General features: G+C 34.0%; 1 protein-coding gene across 1 annotated transcript in view; it reads right to left on the bottom strand.

Moving 5' to 3' along the window:
• Positions 1-23,831, bottom strand: part of LOC109045602 (metabotropic glutamate receptor 6-like) — a 200,175-nt gene that overhangs the window by 165,346 nt on the left and 10,998 nt on the right. The window contains exons 3-7 of the mRNA XM_042729350.1: positions 7,193-7,409; positions 6,774-6,909; positions 2,687-2,841; positions 2,018-2,158; positions 1,661-1,861 (exon numbers count right to left, since the gene is read on the bottom strand). Of these exons, the coding sequence (XP_042585284.1) occupies positions 1,661-1,861; positions 2,018-2,158; positions 2,687-2,841; positions 6,774-6,909; positions 7,193-7,409 (850 nt within the window). The remainder of the gene's footprint in view (positions 1-1,660; positions 1,862-2,017; positions 2,159-2,686; positions 2,842-6,773; positions 6,910-7,192; positions 7,410-23,831) is intronic.

Here is a 23,831-nt window from a genome sequence, read left to right as displayed (position 1 = left end):
ATCTTCACTTCGCTCTACACCCATCTGTCATATAAACGCTCCATTCATGCACACTTTATCCTGCTGCATGTTATTACAGGCAGTGATATCTGTTTTTAGTCCATGATTAGATTTGAATGAGAAACTAATGCACTACAGACAAACATTCGGCTGTTTCCCTATGACTGGAAGTGCTTTGAATATGTGTATTTAGTTCAGTCATTCGATCCCTTCCTCCAACTCAGCAAGAGCACATCACTGAACCACTGATAACCTGCTTCTGTTAGCCCTGGATGGATAAGGATTTGTGTTCTCCTTGTTTGTTCTTTGCTGTATAGGGAAGACAGCTTCATTTAAATTCTGGGGTGGAAAAAGGACTTATTTTCCATGCGATTTTCTTCTTCACAATAATGCATATTGCTTGTTCAGCCAACTCCCTCCAGGCGAGCTTTCACCAAATGTTTGTCACTCTTGAGGAAGTGATTTAATGGGAATTCCTTCATGGCCAGCTTCACAACGCCAGAGCAATTTTAGATGTACTTGCCAGAACTCTGCCGTTTTTTGGAGATGTTTTTCTGATTTCAAACTACACTGAACTACGAGGCCACAATGGTACTGTGAAGAACTAATTATATATATATATATAAAAACACATTAAAAGACATTCGCAACACATTTAATGTCACAATTGTCACACATTTCAACATTAAAGTGAATAGTCTGCAAATAATTTTGTGGCTTGATTTTATCAGTCAGGATTTGATTGGACTGTGAAAAATAGCTTTGATATTAGTGGTTAATAGAAAAAAAAAATTTGAGGTGTTTTTTTTTTCTTTAGAATAATATGCACTTGTGAATTGTAGACAAAATGTTTATTATTTAAATAAACAGAGTTTCTATAATATATAATATTGTATAACATTTCATAATATTTTAATAAACACTTGTATTCAGCATTAAATTATGAATTCAACTGATTAGAAGTGATAGTAAATACATTTATAATGTTTCAAAAGATTTCTATTTCAAATAAATGCTGTTCTTTTAAATTAAATGTAAATAAAATGTAAGAAAATAACATTTTAAATACATTTTTATATTAAAATATATAAAACATTCCAACTGTTCTCCACATTGATAATAAAAATAAATAAAAAATGATCATGTAACACTAATTTAAAATGACATTTTACATTTTCATATTAAAATACAAAACAGTTATTGTAAATTGTAATAATGTTTCATAATAATGAAATTTTCAGTGATTTTCAGCAAAATAGCAATTTAAAATATTAGATTATGATTTTTGTATAGAATACAGTTATTGTATCATTTTTTTATTTAATTTAAAATTTATTATTTTTTGAGTATTTATTTTTTTATTCTTATTTTTTTAGATGAGGCTTTTAATAGAAATTTAAACCTAACTTTCTCCATAATAACTAAAGTCATACAGGTTTGGAAGGACATGATAACAGAATTTTAATTTGTTGATTAAAATTCAAATATCCAAGGGTAGACTCGTGTCGATATGCATGACACAAATGATCCTGTGAGGCAAAACTCTTTATGGGGTTTAGTTTGGACCTTTCAGCATCTTTTGGCATCCAGCCTAATTACATTTCTGATGCCAGTCAGGTCTCATCTTCAGTGATTCTGATTTAGCATGATGTCGACTCACCATTGAAGTTGACAGAGTGGATGTAGCTAAGCAGCAAGCGTCCCTCCACTGGGTCCATCTTATCACAAACACCCATGGCTCCCGGGCACAAATCCTGGTGCATGTTGTGCAAAGCATGAGCCATAGCGTAAACCGCATCAATTACAAACTGAACCTTGCCCTCTTGCTCATAATGAGAATCACGACTGATCCGTTCTTCTCCTGAGAGAGAGAAAGGGTAACATGAACAAAGTGAGACAGCAAAGAGTTAGAGAAGGTGAAAGATAAGTAGGACAGAGGACATTAAAAAGCTTTTAAGGTCAGCTGTCATTACTCCAAACATCAGTTAACTCGCAAACGGCTATCGGGAGCTCTCACCTGTGCATTTCTTCTTTTCTGGGTCGATTTTGATACCTGGACGTGTCAGTTTGCACCTGAAGTCATCCTCCCAGAATTCAGCAAACCAGATATTCCTGCGGTTGTTCTCCAGGGATCGAGTGGTGAAGTACTGGTCAAATCCTGATCAAAAAGCAGAAAAATGACCAATTTTATCCTTATAGTGGAACTGATTGTAAAAAACACAGCATGAAATAGAAGTTGCAACCAACATTACTACCATTTCTGAGTAAAATAGCTATCGAGCATGAAAGAAATGTAGGATGGGACTTAATTTTATTTGTCGATTATTGATTGGATTGTGAAAAGTGAGGTGGGGGCAGATTCACTCAACCATTTTTGGTTCCCTTTCAGTAAACAGTTCTTAAAAGAACACTTTTTTTCTTACTGTGAAGAACATTTTAATAATATAACATTTTAATAGAAATATATAACTTATATAATAATATAAGAACTTTTTTTCACTATAAAGGACTTTTTGAGCAATGGGAAAGTTTTCTTCATGGAGCAATAAATGCCAATAAAGAACCTTTATTTGAAGTACTAATTTTCTTGTAAAAAATTATAAACACAAATAAATCGATCACAATATAATCCCTGACATGCATTTATTTCATGCCGACTTAAAAGATGCATATGTATATTTCAAACCATCAATAGATGCTCTTTTGGGCAGAATGGTGACGGCACCCTCAGCCACTTCCTCCTGGTCCAGGATCGGAGAGCTCTTGGCACCCCAGCTGTCCGATCCCACAAACTTGAATTGACCGGTCAAATTGGACTTCTTCGCAGCCTCCAGGACCTGCCTAGACAGGAAACCGCACAGCTAAACTATTATACTGAAGCAAAGACACAGGGCACACACTGTATCTCTTGCTATTATGCAGCATTTTTGTATTTTGAACAGTAATTTGATCTGTCGGGTAATTGCCATTCATGTCCTTACAATCATGTACTGTAGCACTTTAGGTCAATTTATGACAAAGAGAGAAAGAAAGCAAGAACGTGTGTCAGACAAACCACTGACAACACCTGTAATTTAGTTTTGTGTCTAAAAAAAGCACCTCAGAAATTAGATTAGCGGCATAAGTAAAAAGTGGGAAATGTAAACGATATTAACAACCCATAGCCATTATGTTATGTATATGAAATCATTAGAGTCATTTGTTTCAGTAGGGTTTTGTTATAGACTTTTTAAGCAAGTCTATTATTATGTGTTTACATATCACACAATTAAAATAAAAAATTACAAATCATTAATTAAATAAAATTATTAATAAATTACAAAATTAATCTATTTGAATTAATTGCTTTTAATACATTTTTAATAATTTCCCATTTATTTAGAATATGCCCCCCTTTTTTTTACATGACACTTGCTGGAGCATGACCAAGTTCTGAATATTTTTGCTAGTGAGATGAGTGGATTCCTCTTTAATATCCGTCAATGACCAACTCTTAAATTATTAAATTTGCACACAAATGTACTTTGTTCTTAAAAGAAACTTTGGGAGGAACCAAGCTGAAAGTGAAAGTCATGACATTTGCCAAGTATGGTAACCCATACTAAGAATTGGTGCTCTGCATTTAACCATCCAAGTGCACACACACAGCAGTGAGAAGTGAACACACCGTGAACACACACCCGGAGCAGTGGGCAGCTATATTCAGCGCCCGGGGAGCTACTGGGGGTTCAGTGCCTTGCTCTTTAGCCATGGGTATTGAGGGTGGAAGAGAGCGCTGTTCATTCACTCCCTTCCACCTACAACTCCTGCCAGCACCGAAACTCGAACCTGCAACCTTCTGGTTACAAGTCCAAATCTCTAACCATTTGGCCACAGCTGCCCCCTAAGTTAAGCTGTGGAAGTCATTATATTATAACAAAGCACAACTGCATGCATACACAAATTTTAATATAACAAATACTTGTATAAAAGTTTCTAAATAAAAGTACCTTCATCAAAATTCAAATTGTTATTTAGAGTGGCACTTAACCAAGTTATGAATTAAGCCATTCAGTTATACATTTGGTTTCAGCACTGAAGACGTGGTTGACAATTCATGCTGTGTGTGCGACAGCTCGTGTTCACAGTAGTGTTTTAATGAGGGGGAAACTTCATCTGCACAGACATTCTCCACCACATAAGCCAGTCAAAAAGCATCAGCAACGAGCCATATGGATTAGAGACAGTGACACCCAAACACAGAGTGGCAAACCATCACTCGTGAGCATCAATGGCGATAGCAAAGTATTGTCTGAGTTTGTTTGGTACTTCTGAATTTGCAAAGTCAAACATGAAAAAAGAAAAAAAAAGAAAAAGGACATTATGCAATGAGAAATGCAGTGTCCTGAAATTTGTATCTGCTCTAATGATGTATGAAAAGGTCATCTAAGCTCAAGAGTTAAATTGATAAAGACAGCATATTTTAGATTTGACAGCATAGCACCTTCTAAGATAATATTTCCCAGGCAGGTTTAGCATTCCTGAGTTGTCCTAAGGGCAAAGTTGAAATCACAGATGTGATACGTCACACTCTTCAGATGCACAATTATCATTTAAAATGAAGAAATATTCAGGTAATTGAAAAGCCAGTGGAACAACAGAACATCTGTACATAAACATTACATTAACTAGAGATGTAAAATGTAAAAAATGTAAAAAAAAAAAAAAAAAAACATAGTTCTCAGTCACGTTCTGGAGAATTAAAGGAATAGTTCATCCAAAAATTTAAATCTGCTAAAAAAAAATTACTCATTCTCAGTCCATACAAGTTGTAGATGAATTTGTTTTTTCATTGGAATAGATTTGGAGAAATGTAGCATTCCATCACTTGCTCACCAATGGATCCTCTGCAGTGAATGGGTGGCGTCAGAACGAGAGTGCAAACAGCTTATCAAAACATCACAATAATCCACAAGTAATCCACACCACTCCAATCCATCAGTTAAAATCTTGTGAAGTGTAAAGCTGCTTCTGATCCTTCATTTTTAAACTTCAGGGTAAAATACAAGTCCTTTGTCCATAATATTGCGCTCTACAGTGAAAAAGTCATCTCATCTGAATCAGGAGAGAAATATTGCACAGAACAAGCATCGTTGACAAGCAAAAACAGTGCAGTTCTAAACAAATATGTTGCTGGATTTTGATGTGAGAGGAAAACAGGATATGGTTTTTTTTCAGTGGAGGAAATGTTATGGATTATAGACTGGTTTGAAAGTTGATGGATTTGTTTCTTCAGAACATTCAGATTTCTCTTCAGAAGACGTTAATAGATGGACTGGAGAAGACTTCTGTGATGTTTTTATCAGCTGTTTGGACTCTCATTCTGACGGCACCCATTCACTGCAGAGGAAACATTGGTGAGCAAGTGATGCAGTGCTACATTTCTCCAAATCTGAATGCTAAATTTCTCAAACTTTCTCAAATTCTATACATTTTCAGCCAATTTTCATTTTTTGGTGAACTATTCCTTTAACAAATAACCTTTTTTTTTCAAAATATGGTTCTTTAAATAATAGGTTCTTTCAAAAATAGGTTTTAAAATGGTTTCTGTTTGTGTATCAGGACCATGCACTTGCAATGTGTTTGCTAATCATACACGTCTGTGATCATGTGATTGGGTAGAGTATGTTTCTGGCCTCACACTGCGGCCATTGTTCCTTCTTCAGGTTCGCTGGTCTGGAGCCAACACCATTTACATGCAAGAGCATGTGTGATGTATTGCATATCAAAAGCCTTATCACTACATCAAAGGACGTTTTCTCTTATTGCACATACTTTGCATTTATTATTTGGTTTTTACAAATCTCCCCTAAATTTCACAAATACTAAAAGTTAGTTCAATCATATCAAATAATCCACATGTGCCCTTGTTACCAGTCAACCATTATCAAATCTGTGACAACATTAGTCTACTGCACCACGACAGATGGAACGAACAGTTTGTTCCAGACAGAACCATTAAAAAAACTATCAAAAAGACTCACTGTTACACTTCCATTATGCATCTGTTATAGACAAAATCTTCAGATTCTAAATATATAAATGCAAGTGAATATTTTGGATTAAACACAATATAAAATAAGTGAACATGAAATCAAAATTCACACTCTCTGCCTAAACACTCCTTTACCCTAACACTCCTTAGGGTTAGAAAACCACGCATGCTACTTCAGGGGAAAAAACCTAGTTTGTCTTCTTAATCTTTTATCAAAATCTGCCTCTGAAACAACTTTTTCAGCTTACATCGGTTTCTCTCATTCACCTTGTCAAACGTTGTTGTTTCTGTCAGCATTATACAATTTCAACATGCTTTAAATAATTACACTTTTAAAATACTAGATTTTTTAAATAAAATAAAATAAAACTACTTTCTTATCATGCATTCATGGTCTAATCTAATTTAAAATTAAATAAAATAAAATAAAATAAAATAATAAATACTTAACACTCCTTCATTGTATTAATAAAATAAAATACATTTTTAAAAAATTAATTAAATAAAACTACTTTCCTAACATGCATTCATGGTCAAAAAGAAAATATTAAATAAAATACTTTCTTAACAGTCCTTTACGCCTCCACATTTTTAAACATGAGTTTAAATGCACATATTTGTCAATCAACAGCATGCAGCAGATGCAGTTGATAGAATTAGAGCTGTTTTTAACCCAGAATGTTATAAGGCCTTTAAGGCCTTGCTGATCAAACATACATTAAGCATATCCTTCACTTACTTGATGTCGTCCTCATGGGCGAAGATGATGACTCCTCGAGCATTGGGGGTCTCCATTAGTCTCTTAATGATCTTGTCAAACTCTCCTGGTTTGGGCTCTCGTGGGATCTTCAAGGACTGAGCGATGCACAGACCTCCTTTGTCACAGAGAGAGAGAGAGATGGACACCAATGCTGAAATTTTTCTCTCCTAAAATGTGACTCACTTTCTATTTATATTAATGACCGCCATGAATTTCTGGCAGCAGATGGGTACAAATGCATGCAGCTGTCACTGTCATGCTCCTCTTTGGAACTTTTTGAAATATAGCATATTAATGGAAAGCCCAATCTGGATCATTCTATATGCTTCAGTGTGTTTTACATCCATAGATTACCACCGAACAGAATCCAAAGCCTGATGACTGTATGGATACTGTACCTGCCTCTCGAGAGATCTGAACGAAGGCATCTACTCCACTTTCACCATAGTTCCCCTCCGATGCTAATGTGGACACATAGTTCCAGCCCAGCGCCTTCACGATGTCCACCATAGCTTGGGCCTGGTAGGAGTCTGGAGGTACCACTCGAGAGAAGAAATCGTAGCGGTTATTATCGCTCAGCTCTGGTGCTGTGGAGGCGTAGCTGATTTGAGGGATCTGGAAGAAAAAGAAGAGATACACATGCATTTTTAAAGCCAGTTAGTCTGTTTGGCAACCGCCTTGCTAACACCCCAAGATAACTGTTTAAGGGCATGCATAAATGCATAAATTAATGTATGCATGAATGAATGTTGATTTATTTTTTATTTTTTTTATTTTTTTGGTTTACAGTAGAAATATCAAATATAAAAATCCACAAAACTAAATTAATTAATATGATAAGATTATAAAAATGTAATTTATATCTTAGCATATTATAGCATATTTTATTTTTAGGTAAATTATATTTCCAAAAATTTTAATAAAATAGAAGAAGATTTATTTCTATTTTAGAAATGTAAAAAAATAAGAATTAAAAAAATTGGGGTCGGTAAAAAAATATGGTAAAGACAGTAATATTGTGAAATATTTTTCCAGTTTAAAATAACAGTTTTTTATTTGAATATATTTTAAAATACAATTTCTTGTGATGCAAAGCTGAATTTTCAGCATCATTACACCACTCTTCAGTGTCACATGATCCTTTGAAATTCATTATAATATGACAATTTGCTGCTCAAAAAAAATCTTGTTATTGTCAATATTAAAATATTACAGTTGTGCTGCTTAATATTTTTTTTGGAAATCATGATACATTGTCAGGATTCTTAGTTAAATTTTAAAATAAAGTATTTATTTGAAATACAAATCTTTTGTAACATTATACCGTAAATGTCACTTTTGATCATTTTAATGCAATCTAATAAATAATCTAATAAGAGTATTAATTCCTTTAAAAATAATAATAAAAAAATAATAATACTGATGCCAAATGGTAGTACATATTTGCTGAAAATACGTTTTAAATTGATTTAATTAATTAAATTTAATTTATCTTGTTTTAAAGATGCTTTGATATTTTGCCTGGAAAACAAGATCCGACCAGATTTAGAAAATGTTTAATGTCTGAAATTTCCAGCTTACATTTGAAAAACATATCAAATCACCAATAAAATGCTACAAAAACTTTATCATAAAGTTTCTCCATTGGCTCAAAAGAGTGTTAGCACACTACTTTATACATTCATAGACCACTTAAGCTTTGACAACAAAATGCGGTAGTGAATTATGTACGCTATTACATCATTTGTCTGGAGCAAACGCAGATGGCTGCTGTTGGTTTCATCATGATTTGTCTCTAGGCCTCAAATACGGTTCACCCAGTGACTGATAAACCTAGATCGACTCCAGCTTTAGCTGGAGAAGTGAAGCAGCGATCATGTCTCGTCAGCTAATGCACAGAAGGAAAGCGAGGTCTCGGCATGTGGGTGAGCAGTAGAGGTGTCCTTACAACAGGTAGATGGATGAACGAACGAACCATTTGACAGATTATCCGTGAGGATAAGAGAGGTTTTAGTCAAATTAAGTTAAGCACAGGAGGAGAGATACAGAGATCAGGAGGGGGGGAGGCAAAGAATTCATTTAACGCTGATTATGTGTGGCGGCCCCCGCCATTGAGACTTTAACCCAGCGTTTCACAATCCTGCACATTTCAGTGTCTAAAAAATCTGACACACCCAATTCAGGTCATGGAGCACTCCACTGATCAACTGATGAAATGAATCAGGTGTGTTAGATAACAGACCTTTATATATTTACTGTGATGGTACCATGGTACTAGGACCAGGTATTGACACAGATTTCACGTTTTGATTTGATTCGTTATTGATTCATTTGGAAATATTTCCGGTTCATTCCAACTTTTGTTTTGTTCACAAATATTGTGAAAGATTATAATTTGAATGAACTGTTTTCTATTTTCATATATTTAAAAAACTAATTTATTCCTGTGATGACAATGCTGAACACTGTAAAAAAAAATGATCGTGATTTTAACAGTAAAAGACTGTAAAAATGCTACAGTAAAAACCTGTTAACTGGTTAACAGTAAGTGAAAATACTGTTAAAATACGGTTTTTGGAAGTGAAAAAGAAAAAGTCATTGTATAATTTACAGTGAAAAAAACCCCTGCATGACACTGTTGTTGTTGAAATAACATGTTTCTTCTTAGTTTTTTTCTTATCAGTTAGGTACATTAGGGTTTACTCTTACATCAAATGTTGTTAAATTAATGTTTATTGCATTTCAGTTTATATATATATATTAGTATTTCCCTTCTCAGCTCGTAGAAAAGCTGTTTGTGATGAGCTTTGGTTCATCATGTGACTTTCTCATCACCACCAGTTTTTGGTGGTTATCAGTGCATTACAATGGTTCAAAACAGATATTAGTACTTCAGTATGTTGGTTTTTTTAACATTACATCAGTTAATGAAATACGGTATTTTATTGTGAATTTATGTTAAGTCTGTAAAACCTAAAATTTTGCTACCATATTTTTTATGTTGAAGTTCTGGCAACCACAGCTTCCTGTTTTTTACCGTAAACGTCACAGATTTTTTTTTTACATTAAATTTTCAGCAGCCATTAATCCAGTCTTCAGTGGTCAGATCCCTCAGAAATTGCAAAAAAAAAAAAAAAAAATACACACACACCACATATATATATATATATATATATATATCTATATATATATATATACGTATATTATATATATATCCATATATCGTATATATATATATATATATATATATATATATATATATATATATAATTATATATATATACGTATATATATATAGATATATATGTCTGATATATATCTATATATAGTAATAAATAATAAAAAAGTTCAAAAAGAACAGTATAAATAATTATTAAAAATAAATAAAAGAACAGTGTTTATTTGTTGCATAATAAATGTCTTCCATTTCACTTCTGGTTAATTTAATGCATCAGCACTCCAATTTTTTGTTGAAATATGATCAAATAAATGGTAGCTGTCATAAAAACTTGTTTTCAAAACAGATTTAAATAATTAAGTCATCTATAAAAAATGTATATAGTACAAATATATAGCAAAATGCTCTTCTTTATAGTTTGTTTGAGAGTCATGAAAAGACATTCATTGTTTTAATTTATTTGCACCAACACAGTTACAGCTTATTTAATTAAAATATTTGTATTTTTATCAAAATAACTTTTAACTTTAATTTGGTAAGAATCGTATACTTTGATTTGCACTTTTATAGACTTTTATCCTGTATACTTTATAGACTTTTAAAGTGAGCAAATCCATAGCCATACAATAATTTACAAATACAAATAACTACCTAATCTTCAGAATTTCCTTACACAAAGTCAAGGGCGTAGGTTTGTTTTGGCAGACAACAGACATTTTAATTGTTTGATCAAAATTATTGCTAAGGACAATTAAGTAGTTGCTGGATATTGGTAGGGACATGTCATAGCGTCCGTACTGAATTATACACCCTTGAAAAACATAACAAGTGATGTCAGACTTTGGAAACTAGTTCCCTCCTTAAATATGAATAGGGCAAGAAACAGATGAGTTAATCCCAACAAATGAGTTAATCCCAATTCCACAAAAAGTTTATGGACATAATTATAAGTCAGACATTGAAGTGAGTTTGTATTTTTGTCACTCTTCTGAGGAAAATGTCATTCACTTGTTTTGGCAATGTACATTACCCACACAGAGAAATTTTGGTCCGATTTTTTTAACAATCATCTGATCTCATTTCGTCTTGATCTGAATCAAATGAATCATGATCCCGATCCAAAGTTCTAATTTAAATCAAATTATTCGTATTCTGCATTCTGGATCAAAAGAGTCACAAACGCGCTCCGAAGTTCTGATTTAAATCAAATGTTTCACAATCCACGCTCCGCAGTCACGGCTTTTGCAATAGAGAGCATGGTAATGGTTTCCACTGATTATGAAATATTTTTGTTTGCTGGGGTGCTAATATTCTATATTAACAGGGAAGCGGGGGCCAAAAGTTCTTGAAAAGAGGTAAATGACGCTCTGTCTAGCCGCGAATATTACAACAACAACAGTTACATACACATATATTTAATAGTTTGATCAATATTATTGCTTAGGACAATTTAATAGTCGATGGATATTGGTAGGGACTTCTCCACAGCGTCCCTATAAATTCTACGCCAAAGCAATTGTACGACTTTCATCATACCTGGAATACAGAACATGAGAGGAATTAACACAGGTTTGGAAAGATATGAGGATGAGTAAATAATGACATAGCAGAAAAACATCAGATTCTGTCCTAACAGAACTCATTCTCAGAATTAATAGTGTAAATTGTGGTAAATTTCACTGCACCCCAGTTTTGGGAGGGATGATTCTCCAGCTGGACAGGACGCTGGCTCAGACAGAGCTATTTATTATTCTGCACTAGTTCATCATGACTCTGTAACAGGAATGTTCAGCGCCTCTCGGCACGATGCAAATCCAACCTTTTAATCACAGTAATGGCTCCTGTCTGGCACTGATCTGTGTCCACGCACCTCACTAAAGCCTTCATTTGTGTTACGTGCATCAAGTATATGTGTATGTTTGTATTTATGCGTGAATGCTTATGTTTGTGAGCATGTCCAACTGTGGGCTGTATGCAAAATTAATTATATGTTCTGTCCCTAATTCTTGTTTTAAATACATCGGAAATACACTCATAAAGCAATATCATGTTTAATATCCCGTTTTTATTTCCTAGGTAATAATTAAAAATTAAATGGAAATCAAAGACTTCTGATTAGGTTTTATGCTTCTTAGTTGTTTCTGTTAAAAAAAAAAAAAAATATAATGTTGTTTTTGTTAAGAAGAAAAAAAAAATCTCGCTTGGAATGGCCAAAACAACAAAATCTGCATTTGCAAAGTCAGAGATAGCAATATGAATTAATTTCCCATCAAATTCTTCCAAGACCAAATGATCTGAGCTGCACTCCACATTCAGTTTATACTGGAGCTCTGTACTCTCGCTGTAATCAACAGTTGAATGAGAACCATCAGAAACATTGTTTTTATTTTTAAACTTTATTCTTTTATCCAAAGTGACATGCAAATGAGGAACATCACAAGCTATGTTTTCATAAGAGCAAAAAATATTCATAGTACAGAATGCCAAGTTTAAAGTATTAAATAGACTAGTTGAATTACAAGCTAGAAGAAACACAGTGGATACATCAATGAAACATAACTAAGAACACGAATACGTTTCCAATAAAGCTATGAAAGTGCTTCCTCTGAGCAATAAAACTGTCCTTAGGGAGTTGATCTCTTGTTTGTCTTTTTCTACAACAACAAATCAATCCATCATGCTATCACCACTGGTCTCCCTCAAATGACCCGAATACAATTCACATAAAGTTTGAGTCGACTCTTACGTGCCCCTTGCTGAAAGTGCATTTATGAATCATTGGTTATAGCCAACAGTTGCAATCTTCTTGATTAATTAGACACAGCAGTTAATTGGAAGCTTTGAGCCAAGGCTTCTGCTTCCCAGACAAACATTTGATAAAAGAATTGCTCAGCATGTTTATCTATGAATCATTGGTTTTTTGTTTTTAAATATTTTATTCTTTTGTTTTGAAGTTTTTTATTAATTCTTTTGAAGTTTTATTTAGAGTTGATCATGTTTGATGTTTAGTGATGAATTGTTTAATTGTTTTTCAGTAAATTGATCTTAGAAAATATGATTGAGTCACAAAGCATGAATGTAAATATCCTGACATTGTTTTGTTATGATAAATGCCCCCTGGATATACCTTATTATTAGCAGTGTTTGCAAACTATTGCTCATACTCGAGGTTAAGGATTTGAACAATAAATACAAACATAAATGATCCCTCAAACTTATAAGTGACTAGACTTACAATTTTAGCTCAGTGGATGATAAAACAGGGGGAAAAAACACATAGACTGAAATTATTTTTCAACAGAGATAGATATCTGAATGCGCTTCTGACTCAGTAGCCACTATGAGTAAATAACTAGAAGAACAACAAAGTGCAATAAAAGGTAAAACTATTTATAAACCAGTGTGTTATGTGTTTATGATTGTGTTTATGATCATGATAAAAAAATTAAAATTTGTGATAATAAATACTCGTTTGCAGCATCAAGTAGCATAATGGACATGTTTTTAATGATTTAAAAACAAACCATGTAACACGTGTTTGATTCATGAACAAATGACTCTTTAGGCCAGTTCCATATATATATATATATATATATACCTGTATGTATGTATGTATGTATATGTAATATATATATATCTATATATATAATATATATATATATCCAATATGACACATATATAATACAATATAACGCTATATATATATATATAGTGAACACATTCAATATTTGGACAATGCCATTCTGACCCCTGGATAGACCTTATGTTGAAGGTCTTGCTCTAGCTTGACTCAATACTTATGGTTATAAATGATAAATCTCTCTCCTGATGGAAGGAAGCAGAAAGAGACAGATTTACCATAGGCTGAACAAATCTGACACACAAATTTCTAGAATAGTTGAGCGAATGCTTTCACATGCCATGAAATTAAGTGTGCTTTTAGCCTGTTTCCTTAAAGGAATGTTCCAGGTTCAATACAAGTTCAGTACTTTCAACAGCATGCTGTTGCTTAAATCATTTTATCCCATCCCTCAGTTTGTAAAACAAGCCCAAAAAAATCATATTTGTTATAAATGTACATCCAATGGAAGTCAACGGGGCATTTTTCAAGGTTCAAAAGCACATTGCAGCATTTAGTTGAAGCACTTATGTTAATTCTTCCATACAAAAAGCTGTTTTTTTAAAAGCTGTGTTTGTTTTTTTAGTTTTTTTTTTTGTTTTTTTGGTGTTGTATGCAGATTTGTTTTTGTTGTTTTAGTGATGTGATTGTTTTGTTTGGATTTTTTTTTTATGTGTTAATGGAAGGGTTCACTTGTTTACTGGCAGCACACATTCGTAACAGATGTTGAAATAACTGCACATGCCCTTCTACTGTAAGCGCATTCTTTTTTTTCAACTTGGTGACCAGTCAAAACTAAACTCTCTTCCTTTAACCATTGTCTATTGTGCATGCCATGCATCCAGCTAATGTAAGGGTGATTTCACGCAAATACATCTGCCTATAAGTAGGATAATCAACTGGACTTCACACTGGCAAGTGAAAACTGTACTGATGACAGCCTGATAATTCAGTGTCTCGATGCATAATAATAGCAACTGACACAAGAAAAAGTTCACACAAAAGCATTCCCTATAGTTCAACAAAAAATAGCCACCATTTTCTCAGTTGAATTAACTGCCACAGACATCAGTGCAATTACTGACCATTTACCTCACAATAATGGCAATTAGAGGAAACTCTGACAGCCAAGGTGCCTGTGGAAACTCAATTCCTTTGGAGAGACTAATGCAATGATTATTTATTCACAAAGAAACCAGTATAAATCTTAAATCAAACTATAATCCCTTCATTGACCCATTGCATGCAGTTTCTAAATGATTAATGCTCAAGCATGCACCTCACAAAATGATTTCAGTCCTAAAAACTCTTATTGTTAAACATTTGTCCTGGTGATTTGCTTTCTCTTTCTTTTCTTAAGCTCTTCTTTTACAGACTCAATTTGAGTTTTCTGAACAGAAGCCAGCAGCTTATTGCACCAAAGGTCCTCTAATTTTGCAGCTAAGAGCCACTGATGTGTTTTCCAGACCCCCAGACTCTGTTTAATGGCTCAGGGTGAAGACAATGTAATTAAGGACAGAAACAAACTCACATAAGCACAAATTCTTCTAAAAACCCAAGCTCGATTTTAGATTTTAGGATAGCAAATAAACAATCTTATAAACATTTAAAAGAATGGTTCACCAAAAAATGACCATTTGCTGAATATGTATTTACCCTCAGCCCATCCAAGATGTAGATGAGTTTGTTTGTTCTTCACAACAGATGTGGAGAAATGTTGCTCACTGATGAATCCTCTGTGAATGGGTGCCGTCAAAATGAGAGTCCAAACAGCTGATAAAAACAGCACAATAATCCACACCACTCCATCAATAAACATCAAATTTGCATGAAACAACTCCATCATAAAGGCTTTTTTATTTTAATCTGTTGCGTCTGGACAAAATACATAATCCATAATCGGCTTTTTCAAATAAAAAAATCGATCTGCTGTTGTTCTCTTACATCAAAATCCACCAATTCAATTGTTTAGAACTGTTCTAGACTGTTTTTGCTTATAAACTGTGTTTGATCTGTGCATATTTCTTTCCACTCTCCAGATGTGATAACTGGAGAAAGCAACATTATAGGATACAGGATTCATATTTTAGCCGAAAGCATAGTTTAAAGCTAAAACATCTTAATGATGTTTCTTACAAACACACAGATTTTTTTTTTTTTAAGACATTAATTGATGGACTGAAGTGATGTGGATTATTGTGATGCTTTTATCAGCTGTTTGGACTCTCATTCTGACGGCACCCATTCACTGCAGAGGATCCATTGGTGAGCAAGAGATGTAATGATTTCTCTCAATCTGTTCCAATGAAGAAACAAACTCTTCTACATCTTGGATGGACTGAGGGTGATCACATTTCCATTTTTGGGAGAACATGCTTAAAGTATCTTTTGTTGTTTAAACTCTGCTGTATTTGCTGCAGATTCATCCATCACTTGGTAAAAGTTAGTAATATAGCAACATGGAAAGGTTATGTGACATAAAAACTATGCAAAGTAAATGAAAATATGACTACATTATGAGATGAACACATGAGGTGCAAAGTCAGGGGAGAACAACTGCAGTAAATAAATTTTCATCTTTTGTCATTGTTTGAATAAAATCATTCTGGGCAAGTTTGTAAAGCTAGATAAACTTTTGACTTGTTTTAGCAGCTACTGTACCTGAATAATAAAACATTAGGTTTAAAAGTGCAGTAAGCGATTTTAGAGAAATGCTGCTGATATTTGAAATCACACAAAAAAACATGTCCCTATCCATAAGGATCAAACTCTCATCTTAATAGCTCCACCCCCAAATTCATAAACATGCTATGCAACTCCCTCATTATGAGTGGGCACGCCCCTTACTGGTGATTGGCTAGAAGTGTGTTTTGGTGTTCAGTACAATCCACTTTAAACAGCGTTTCTCAGAAATCAACTTAACTTAACATTTTTTTTATGGTGAATTTGATTTGAATTCTGTTGTGTACGTTTAAATTTGGTTTATTATTCAAGGAAATATTTCTAATTTAGTTTAACTTGATGTACTAAAATATCTTGAAATGAAAATAAAATTAACAAGAACTACATAAACATATTTAAAAATAAGATTACAAAAATGACAAAAACCCCCAACAAATTCCCTTTAAAGATTAAATAAAAACCAAAAAAATTAACTAATTTAAACTCTCATTAAAAACAATGAGTGATACTAAAATAACCCAGGTATCTGCATTGCTTGCATTGCATGAAATGTAGTCAGATCCATTTTGGAATGCAAATATTCATGCAACTGCATAGCTAAAAGCATCTGCACAGAGAATATTTCAGACCTAAGTTGTTTCCACTTGAACATTTTCACATGCAAGTCTAAGCAAAACCACCATTTCAAAGATGTTCCTTTGAATTTCAGTAAGATTTGTAAAAAATAAATAAATAAATACTACACTTTAAATAATTTACGATGACTATTAGACAGACTAAAAATGCAATCTCAAAAGAGATCAGGAGTCCACCAAAAAAAAAAAAAAAAGAAGTCCTGCAATATTAATGCTGTTCGAATTTCCTATCAGTCACATTTTCCTGCTTGGTTCGCCAAATTAGGCAAAAGCTTTTAAGGGGTCATATGATGCGATTTCAAGGTTTCCTTTCTCTTTGGAGTGTTACAAGCTCTTGGTGCATAAAGGAGATCTGTAAAGTTGCAAAGACTAAAGTCTCAAATCCAAAGAGATATTCTTTATAAAAGTTAAGAGATAACCACACACCCCTAAAACGGCTCATTCTAACACGCCCCCACATGTCTACGTCACTGTGTGAGAAGATTTGCATAACACCGCCCAAATGTTAACGCAAAGAAAGAAGGCGTAACTTTGATTCTCACTGTTGCCGCCAGCACCATGTCATGGAGACGCTGTTTCATTGTGAAAGCGAAAATACTTTGTTTGGGCTTTCAAAAGAGGACACAACTAGAAATCAGTGGTTAAGTTGTATTTACAACACTGTTCCAGAACAGTTCAACCCAAATATTTAGTGTGCAGCACATTTTATGAAGAACTGTTTCCTGATCCTGGGAGAGAAAATGATGGCTGTTCTGACTCACAGTCTGTAAGTTTACATATGTGCCACTGATGATTCAAACACGAGTTTTGAGCAGTAGAGTAGAGCTTGCTGTTTGTAGTTTCTCCAATCACAAATGCAGACATGGTTTTATGTTTATGCGGCACGATGCAACGCATCGCATAAAAACACAGTATAAGTCATTACAATCAGTAATTATGTCCCCACTGGATGCAACAAATGCCTCGTTTGTAATGAGTTTTATTGTTTTTGTCTTGTCTCGCTGGTGCTCTGACTGAGACATGGCATCACAGTATGGCAAGGGGCATAACATTTCCGTCACACGCTTGAGGCATTCAGCCAATCACAACACACTGGATAGCTGGCCAATCAGAGCACTCCTCGCTTTTGGCTTTTTCAGACCGATGAGCTTTGTGGTAAAAAATCAACGCGTTTCAGAAAGGCGGGGCATAGAGGAGAAACGATAATGTACAGTATGTGGAAAATAATGTGTTTTTTGAACCTTAAACCGCATAAACACATTTAATTACACCAAATACACAAAATAATGTTATTTTTAGAAACATCCTATGACCCCTTTAAGGAAACACCTTTGTTGTCTATAAAAACAACATGCTACGTTTGGTTTTGTTGAGTTCAAATAACAACCTCTGTCTCACATACAGTGAATCTCTTTGTTTTATAACCTCATGTGACTGTTTTGGCGAGAGGCAATCAAACTCCTCTGTTCTACATGTATCTGAATCTGCCCCATAAAACTAAGAGTCAGCGAGGGATCTCTGCAGAGTTTTATGCCACATAAAGATGAGCCGTTAAAAATTGAGTACCTGAAGCTGTTTCATGAGCCAGAGCACTAAGTCGTATCATTAAAAAAACATGTGGTTTGCTACCATGTCCCATCCAGCCAGAACCACCACAGAGACGACATTTACATTTATGCAAGTGCTGCACTGCAAAGTGACTTTTTTTACTGCAGTTCATGCGGTCTGTCGTGGCTTATGTGCTGCTTTCATTGGAAGGTCTGTGACCGCTCTGTAATCCAAATGAGTGAGTGTGTGTGTGTGTGTGTGTGTGTGTGTGTGTGTGTGTGTGTGTGTGTGTGTGTGTGTGTGTGTGTGTGTGTGTGTGCATCTGAGAAAGATGTCTGAACGACTCAGAGAAAGACGTATGTGTTTATGTGTGTACATGTATGACTCCCAGCATGCTCTGTTTCTGAAAAGGTGCACTAAAGGTCTGTGCATGCTCACAGATGTGTCATCTCTGTCTGTTAAGCGGGAAGGACGTGACATCTTTAAAGCGAGCGTTACCGTGGGGTAAAGTAAAATCTCATTTAACTCACCATGACTGTGGAAAGCATGAGATACAGCCCCTCTTGTGAATCTTGCATCAAGAAACTCTGAACTAAAAACTCATTCAGCATCCCAATTCACAAACTATCTGTCCTAAACAGCATGTGAGATTAGAATTAGTTCATCACAAATTATAGTTCATTGAACAGTGTGCCAAAGGTTCCTGGATGGATTTCCAAGTGTGCATTGATGCATGTTTTGTTTGGCTAACACCCACTGCAACCCCTGCATAAAAAGAAGAGTTTGTGACAGTGCTATTTTTAATTTGTTCAGCTGTAGAAAATGGTGCCAAATCCCATACATAAATGTAATATATGACATATGCACTGTATCAAGAGTCATATAGAGAGATAGATTGCCATAGGCAATATATAATTTTCACATATAGTAAGCTACATGCATTCTCTGGCAAGATTAAGATGTAAGTTTATAACATATATAAAATCCCCATAGTAAAATTTGTATATATGTATATGATATCTTTATGAATATTTTGTTATATGGCAATATATTTATCAACCACATATGTCAACAATACATATTTTATTTAAATATGCAACTTTATCAAAACAACGTATAAACAAAACATGTTTCTGTACTGTCAAAGCAGTTTTTAAATGTAGAAGCTTAATAATTAAGAATTTTTAATTAAAGAAGCATTTAAGGTTTCAGATTGATTTTAAACTTAAATGTTGACTTTAAGGCAAAAGTTCACCAAAAATGAAAATTGTCATTATTTACTTAATTTAATTTAAAACTTGTCTTGTACAACTTTTCTCTGTGAAAACACAAAAGATGATATTTTGAAAAATGTTTCAGGGTTTTTTTTCTATTTTTGTCAATTCAGTGAAATCAGTGGTGTTCAATTTTGTACGGATCCCAACATTCTTAGAAAAAAAAAATTAAGCAGGTTTGGAATAACATGACACTGAATAAATGATGACAAGTTTTGCATATATAAAACCATTGTTTTCCAAATTTTATTCTAGTTTATTTTAAAAATCTTTTGACGTTTGTTAGTGCAAAGAGCTCAATTTGCAAAAAAAAAAAAAATTAAAAACAAAAAAATAGTTTTGCATATTTAATTAAAGTTTGTGTCATAAAATGTCTTTGTGTTTGTCAGTGCAAAGAGTCCAAAAATAATCAAATAGATCATTCCAGTACTCTATGCAGAAAATGTGCATACTGTGCTATTGTATATACTGTAGAAATAGCAAGAGTAGTATGTAAGCATACCACTGCAATAAAAATCACATGCTTTAAACTCATCAGTGGAGAACATACTTTCAGTGCATAGCAGAAATATGCAATTTGGGACACATCCACAGATTCATTCCTATCGCACAGTCTCGAATAAACACAAAGACTGTCCACAAACAACAGGTGTTTGGCGTCACTCCAACATCAAAGAAATTTCCAGAACCCTAGCATTGTGCTCACAATCTGTCTCATGATATTTTCATGATGTTTCTGACACATCAAACACATCTTAATGATCGACTGTGTAAAAATATCAGCGAAACAACAGGCTTTTCGTATGCAAAACATGGGCTAAATGGCTGTTTGAAACTGTCCCAAGCATATTTAAACAACAAAAACATGATAAATGGAAAGAGGTGGCTGTCCAACCTTTGTCCATGCTTCAGCGAGCAATCTGTAGACTGGAATAATCACTCGCGCTGATGCTGTGCCCCTCACCATACAGACGCAAAAAGGTCCGGTTAATGAAGATCCACTGTACCACTGCTTTTGTTCCACATTCGTTTCAGACTTTATTCCACATGTGTTTAATTAGAGGGTTGGCTACAGACAGCTGTCCCCACAGATACTGCCTATTGTCTAACACCTTTCTATCATTTACAACAGCACAATGGGATAACTTCCTGTGAAACTGAAATGCACTTCATGGTTTTTGTGTTTTTCAAATGAAATTTGAATTTCTATTAAATCTGTTTGGGAAAATTAAATAAAGAAACATTGTATATAGACAAAGTGAACTGGTGTTACAATATATACCATGGTATATTAAAATAATTAAAATAAGGAAATGTAACAGACTATACAATTATTTAAATAAATTTGTAGCCTTTAATTTGCTAAATGCACTAAGATATATTGCTATAATCATGCGGTCTAATTTATTTTACATTCAATATAAGTAATTATTACCTTTCTTTCAACTTACATACCCCCTGCAGATTCTTCACATTCCTTAAAGAAAAATGTCAAATGTCAACTATTCCGTTATCATGGCACAAAGCATTTTTTGCCTGATGTATTTTAGTGTCATTTTTCTGGTTTGAAGGCACTCTCATGTTCATTGGTTTCATATACCATAGTTTAATAAACAGTTAAATATTTTAATTTTTAAAGATGCCTTTGATATTTTGTTATAACCAGCTTATTGGATCACCTAAAACATGTAAACATGCATTTGACAAGGGCAGAAATCAACTGAGGGGCTTAGCAATGTCCCTGTTAATGAGATTACAGCATTTCCATGACAACTGTGAACTGGAAATGCTGGATTCAGAAACAAAACAGCTGTATTTTTTCTTCAATCCATCACGAATAAACACGTGAGGCCTCGGCATTCATGCGATCGCTTTAATCTGACATTACAGGTTTGTGTCCCCTACACTGCTCCAAATGCTTACTCAACTTCATCCTCTCCTAAAATTCTTTTGGAGAAATAAAAATAGACAAAGCGAGTCCATTCTAAGCACATCAAGAGTATAATGCTGCAAAATGAATGTAGAGAGCAGCTCAGATCATTCGGAGAAATAGTTACGATCGTCTCTCTGATTGCAGACTAAGCAGAAGCAAATCTGAGCTCTCCACTTTTTCATAAAAGAATCAAATGAGATATTAAAAAGACCTCAGACTTTCTTTCCCGTGGGTCTCTCTTGAACATTTTTGCTTTGTCAGAGCAATTCCATTACGATCAATCAGCGATCATCACAGCCTTTGTTCGCAAATGAAGTGAGGGCTCTTTAAAGCTCAATAATGCATCACAGATGGGTTAGGAAGCTCAAATTGTATTATGACATAAAAAAACATCTTCTCTTGGGGTTTTAACCAGTGCACACCGAAGCGTAGACGGCATATAGAAACGCTCCTACTCTGTTGTCTTGTTCCATTAGAGAAGAGCTAAAAAAAGCTTTATTTTTTTGTTCTGTCGGTCGGTTGTCTTTAATTAAATTTCCACATTTCACCTTACAAAAGAGGAAAAAACTCTCTACATGCTCTCAGAACAATATGTCGGCTTCTCATTTCAAACATAAGAACCATGTAGGAAGGGATTTGAGTCCTGTGGAACCCGAGGATATAGGGAACGAGATAGCCTTCGCAAAAAAGCTTACACTAGGGGAGCAAATCACAAAATTCGTCACAGAGATTCCCTCGTTCCCGGGCAGGGTGTCCATGCCATGTGTTCTCAGACAAGCCTAATTTTGCAATATATGAGAGAGCCACCAAGTATGATCCTCTTGGGAGAAAGTTGGAGCAGTTTCAGGACAAATAATGCATAGTTGTTCACACTTGTTTAAAGCTCCCTCAGCTTTTGTTTGCTTAAAGGGAAAATGTGCATGGGTTTTGTGCTTTGTTGTGGGTAGAATTCTGATCATAAATGCCCAATCACAGCCTAGTCTGTGCCAAGCAGTTCTCGCTGTAGTTTCTCCATGCTTTTGTTGTAGCAAACACACAAAAAATGCTGATTACACAAATGTGCTCTCTTATCTTTGTCCAAATTGAGCTTGATCCAACAACAATCTACTCTCCAGTTTTTCCAACAAGCAAATTGGACACTCTGAGTCACAAGTTCACTCATGCATGTGCAATATTTAGTTACAGGAAATGTTTAGCAACTATTATTGAGCTGAAAGGTCATGGCAGGGTTAAAAGCTACAGTACACTGGGGGTCAAACTGGGGGTTTGGAATAATTAAGATTATTCATGTTTTTGAAAGAAGTCACCGATTCTGCATTTACTGAACAAAAATACAATAAAAACAGTACTATTGTGAAATATTAATTCTAGTTAAAATAAGAGTTTTCTATTTAAATATATTTTAAAATATAATATGTGACCCTGGAGCACAAAACCAGTCGCTGGGGTATAGTTTTAGCAATAGCCAAAAATACATTGTATGGGTCAGAATTACTGATTTTTCTTTTATGCCAAAAATCATTAGGTAATTAAGTAAATATCATGTTCCATTAAAATATGTTGTAAATTTCCTACTGTAAGAATATCAAAACTTAATTTTTGATTAGTAACATGCATTGCTAAGAACTTAATTTGGAGAAATTTAAAGGTGATTTTCTCAGTATTTTGATTTTTTTGCACCATCAGATTCCAGATTTTTAAATATTGACAAATCCTAACAAATCTATCAATGGAAAGCTTATTTATTCAGCATGTATAAATCTCAGTTTCGAAAAATTAACCCTTATGACTGGTTTTGTGGTCTAGGGTCACATTTATTCCTGTGATCGCAAAGCTGAATTTTTAGCAGCCATTACTCAAGTCATTTTTATTATTTAATGAAAACTACTTTAGAAGAAAAGCATTTATTTAAAATAAACATTTTGTTACATTTGTAACATTATAAATGTCTTTACTGTCACTTCTGATCAAATGAATGCATCCTTGCTGAAAAAAGAAAAACATTATTTATTTACTTATTTTATAATCTTACTCCAAAATGGTTGTGTATCACAGTTTACAGAAAAATATGAAGCAGGGGTGATGTTTTGAAGGGCAATGTTGGTGGTTTGAAGTTTGTTGGGTTATTTTTTTGAATATTGTAATGATTTCTTAAGGATAATTTTTTT

This window comes from Cyprinus carpio, chromosome B8 (genome assembly GCF_018340385.1).
Source record: "Cyprinus carpio isolate SPL01 chromosome B8, ASM1834038v1, whole genome shotgun sequence".
Lineage (NCBI taxonomy): Eukaryota > Metazoa > Chordata > Actinopteri > Cypriniformes > Cyprinidae > Cyprinus > Cyprinus carpio.
The sequence above is the reverse complement of the archived record's forward strand: the minus strand, read 5'-3'. Positions and strand labels throughout refer to the sequence as shown.